The sequence below is a fragment of the Populus trichocarpa genome, chromosome 19 (assembly GCF_000002775.5).
Source record: "Populus trichocarpa isolate Nisqually-1 chromosome 19, P.trichocarpa_v4.1, whole genome shotgun sequence".
Taxonomy (NCBI): domain Eukaryota; kingdom Viridiplantae; phylum Streptophyta; class Magnoliopsida; order Malpighiales; family Salicaceae; genus Populus; species Populus trichocarpa.
The window spans coordinates 6,425,843-6,429,586 of record NC_037303.2 but is presented as its reverse complement, the minus strand read 5'-3'; the positions used below and the strand labels follow the sequence as shown (position 1 = coordinate 6,429,586).

General features: G+C 43.1%; 1 protein-coding gene across 3 annotated transcripts; it reads left to right on the top strand.

Moving 5' to 3' along the window:
- Positions 1–689: 689 nt before the first annotated feature.
- On the top strand, positions 690–3,361 carry LOC18108273 (uncharacterized). 3 transcript variants are annotated; one of them, XR_002979305.2, is made up of 2 exons: positions 690–1,302; positions 1,831–3,361. XR_002979305.2 is itself a non-coding variant. In XM_024591147.2 (2 exons), exons 1-2 carry the CDS (start codon positions 922–924, stop codon positions 2,943–2,945), a joined length of 486 nt encoding a protein of 161 aa, XP_024446915.1. In that variant the 5' UTR covers positions 776–921; the 3' UTR covers positions 2,946–3,361. The 3 variants fall into 3 exon arrangements, 2 of the variants coding, with proteins under 2 accessions (XP_024446915.1, XP_006371223.1); XM_024591147.2 differs by having other exon boundaries at positions 776–1,302; positions 2,841–3,361; XM_006371161.3 differs by having other exon boundaries at positions 785–1,302; positions 3,052–3,361.
- The last annotated feature ends 383 nt before the right edge of the window (positions 3,362–3,744 follow it).

The window sequence follows — 3,744 nt, the reverse complement described above, 5'->3', positions numbered from 1 at the left end:
TATCACCCATAACATGCGAATAAATATTCTTTTCAAAATGAGTGAGTCGCGAAACGTATTTGCTTACGCACCATGTTGGTATGATGTCCTTGTTCCAGAATAAGGTAATTTCAAGCATTATAGGCAATTTAAGAAAACATAATAAAGCATATAGAATCAAGAAAGAGCTCTTAGTCAAAGAGAAACTAGAGAGAGAGACTCTCCCTTCTCCGGAAGGATTGCCCTTCTGATTACGTTCAGTGGCTAAGTTTTCTGAACTTGTTGTGTGTCTTCGGTGAGCTCTAGTTTCTTATGGCTAAATCTAAAAAGAAATCACTGTTGATTCACCTCGCTCAGCTGGATGGCCCATGCCTTATGCCTAGGGCTTCTCCAGCCACCCATCAGCAAAAGCGAATTGTAAATCAGGAGAAATCTCCTATTGAGCCTGCTACAAGGGCTCTTAGCCTGGTGGTGATGCGATCCAAGCACCAAAGGATCCATTGGAGGTTATGGTTGGTCTAGTTACAAGACTTAGAGCTAAGAGGTTCAAAGAGGCTTTCAATGGACTTCTTCAAGATACGTGGGCTAAGGTGGACTTCAAGAGGATATTATGATGAGCAAGCCGTGATTAATCTTATTCATGTTTAAGAGGGGCTTGTTTGTGGAACCAAGACCATTACACAAGGATTGAGAGAAGAAGACTAGATTCTGGCAGTTTGACCTTTCTCTACCTTTTTTTTTTTTATCATAACTGGAGATACAAGTCAAATTTTGATGTGATTGGGTTGATTTATAGTCTTGTTGTCTTGGAGCATATCTTCTATTATGATAAATTCATCCTAATTTTAACAAACTTGGGTTAAATAGAACTTGAGTTCTTGAATTCCATTCAATTCCGCTAGGGTTTGCATCAGGTGGTGTCTTCGCTCGTGCTTCCATACCATGGTCCTCTTAGCCTTAATCTGGTTCGATCCTGCCCAACTTCTGCTAAGGCAGGTCTGGGTTTGCTGGGCGCCGCTTCCGACTCTGTTGCCCAAGAACAACTATTGGTTGAGGTCTGCTCTAATGATGACTCTAGTGAGAATGAACGGCTTGATTTCTCTGGATCGGATTATAGCCTTGACTCCGGTCATAGCACTCCCCCAGCTTCTAGTAGTGGAAGGCGATCCCCTGACTCCAACCCATGTGGGGCTCTGCTTTCTTCAGCTACTCCTTCGATTGTCACTCCCATTCACACTGAAGCTGGCTCCACCCCCGTTACTGGAACAAATGTTTGCAAGGACAGTGGAGCTCCTCCAGTTTCCTCTCCTGGTATCCCCCCAGGTACATATCAGCCTTCCTTTGATAATTGAAGAGCTATGGTTTCTTCAAATATGCTCTTGTTGCAAGTCCTGCACTGGTTCACTTTCCTGTATTTAATAGTGCTTCCTCATGTCCTCTGTTAGAGGAAGATTTAGGCTGCAATAGGGATATTTGGAAATTCTGTCTAATTGGTTATGTAGCTGGCAAATTCCCTGGCTATACTGCCTTGACAAAGTTAATGACTAGTTGGAACTATAATGTGTCTTTATCCATCCATAATTTCGGTTGGTTAATCTTTAAATTCCATTAAGAAGCTGATAAGCTTGGTGTTCTACGTAGAGGGCCCTATTTTGTGTTTGGAAGGCCGCTGGTTCTGAAAACCATGCTTGAGTTTTTTTATTTCAACCCCGCAGATATGTCCACAGCTCCGGTTTGGGTTAGGTTTCCTAACCTTCCTCTTGAATGTTGGTTTTCAATATGTTTGTCTAAGATTGCTAGTGTTCTTGGCAAACCCCTGCAATGTGATGCATCTACTAATTCCATGTCTAGGCTCTCATTTGCTAAAGTGTTGATTGAGGTAGATTTGCTAGCTGACCTGCCCAACTCCATCACCGTTATCTTGCCCAATGGAGTCCCTCTCTCGCAGTTTGTTGTTTATGGGACCCTCCCGAAGTTATGCCCGCAATGTCGGCTTATCGGGCATACTATCTCAGCATGCCCTCAAACTGCTGCTGCTAGGGGGGAGTCTCTCAGACAACTGACTCCCTAGTGAAGATCAATAGAAATCATGTTCATCCCTCCAGATTTGGTTCTCCTGTGGAGATATCTGCTGTGGATGGCCAGTAGGGCAGTAGGGAAATGGCACAGGGTGAGCAACCTCCAAGTCCCCAAGGTGCTACTGTGGAGGCTGCGGCTAAGGGTATGGTAGCAATTGGAGGCAGGAAGAAGGCCAGACTCACCTTAGCTGTTATGGTCAAAGCTCAAGATACTGCTCCTCTTGTCCCCTCTACCATTGTGCATGTGCTTGATGATCCTCTACTACCGGAGGATATCACTCCAACAGTGGGGAAAAAACCTGTTACAATTAGAAGGCAATACATGACGCGAAGCAGGAGCCTGCTAGTGCAGGACACCCCTCTGGCTTTGCCTAGTACTTAGAAAGGTAAAGCCCTAATTACAGATACTACTGCTGTCTCCCTTAGGAGACCAGGTCGATCTCGACTGGGTGTGGCCAATACAAGTACTTCTGAAAGGGATAGAGCTCCTGGGCTATCCTCTACTTGATTTTCCTATTGGTCTTTCAGAGGACCTCTCTAGTCTTGGATGGTTCATGAGGCTGTTGGCCTCATGGTGATCTGTTGATGTTGAGAATTGGTAGCTTCTGCCTCCTATAGGTTTTCTGGTATGCTAGAGTAGATGTGTGGTTCCCTCTCTGGCTTGTGTTGCTACTTTTTGTAGCTTCGTCTGCTATGCTCTTTGAATCTGGATACTGGAACTTCTATTGGCTTTTGCTAGTCAGTTATGTGCTGTTTTGCTACTGTCTGTTGCTGCTTTTACAGGTTCGTTTGCTGCCCTTTCTTCAGCTGCTGCTGGGTTTGCCACTCCCTGGTGTTGGGGTGGCTATTGTTGCTGCTATATGCGGCCTGATGTGTTGTGCTATTTGAAGCTAGCTGAAATTATATAATGTTGTTATTGTTTGTGGGTTGGTTCTTGCTGCTGGTTTATTGGTTTGCTGTAGTTGATGTGGGCTTGTGTTTCTACTCTATGCAGTTTAGTCGGCTCAGTTTCTTGTAGTTCCTCATGGCTGATTATTTTTTAGCGGAGGAGCCTTGCTGTTGGCTGCGGGTATGGGTCCAGTTGGGGCCTGTGCTGCAGCGTTGCACTTTGTGCTGCTGTCCGGCATTGGGTTCTTGTTGTCATTTTTTACGGTTTTTGCTGCCTTCTGCAGCGCTATTTATGTAGCTATTTGTTAGGCTATGTTTAATGTAATGATATTTGCTTAAGGGAGCCTATTTCCCTGGCCTATGTATGTACATGCGTATATATTCTGACATGCTGGTTTCTAGCTTAGTTTTGTTTTGATTTATAAAATTTCTTACATTTCATAAAAAAAAAACATAATAAAGCAATATTAACGTTACATTTTATTCATAGATCAAAAGAGCATAATTATTTTATTTCTCCTTATGTAAATACCACCCTTAATAATTCGTTAATTACCGAGGCTAATTACAATACTCAAACCCGGTCATCCATGTCGAATACCATTAACCGAACGAATGTTATTCTCTGTTTAAAGCATAACAATCGTAGTTCTTTTATATACTTGGTATATACAAAACATAGTACACATGAACGCATCAATTCTTGAAACTAACATCCCGGTCATCCCCTTAGAATGTCATTAGCCGAAGTTAATCGTTTATTCATCCCAGTCATCCACTTTGGATGCCATTAATCTAA

What these genes read in the sequence shown, in the direction of transcription:
- LOC18108273 (XM_024591147.2), top strand. Translation starts at nt 922, where the DNA reads ATGGTCCTCTTAGCCTTAATCTGGTTCGATCCTGCCCAACTTCTGCTA. An exon ending in CTCTCCTGGTATCCCCCCAG is followed by an intron (nt 1,303 to 2,840) that starts GTACATATCAGC and finishes CTGCTTTTACAG; the next exon opens with GTTCGTTTGCTGCCCTTTCT.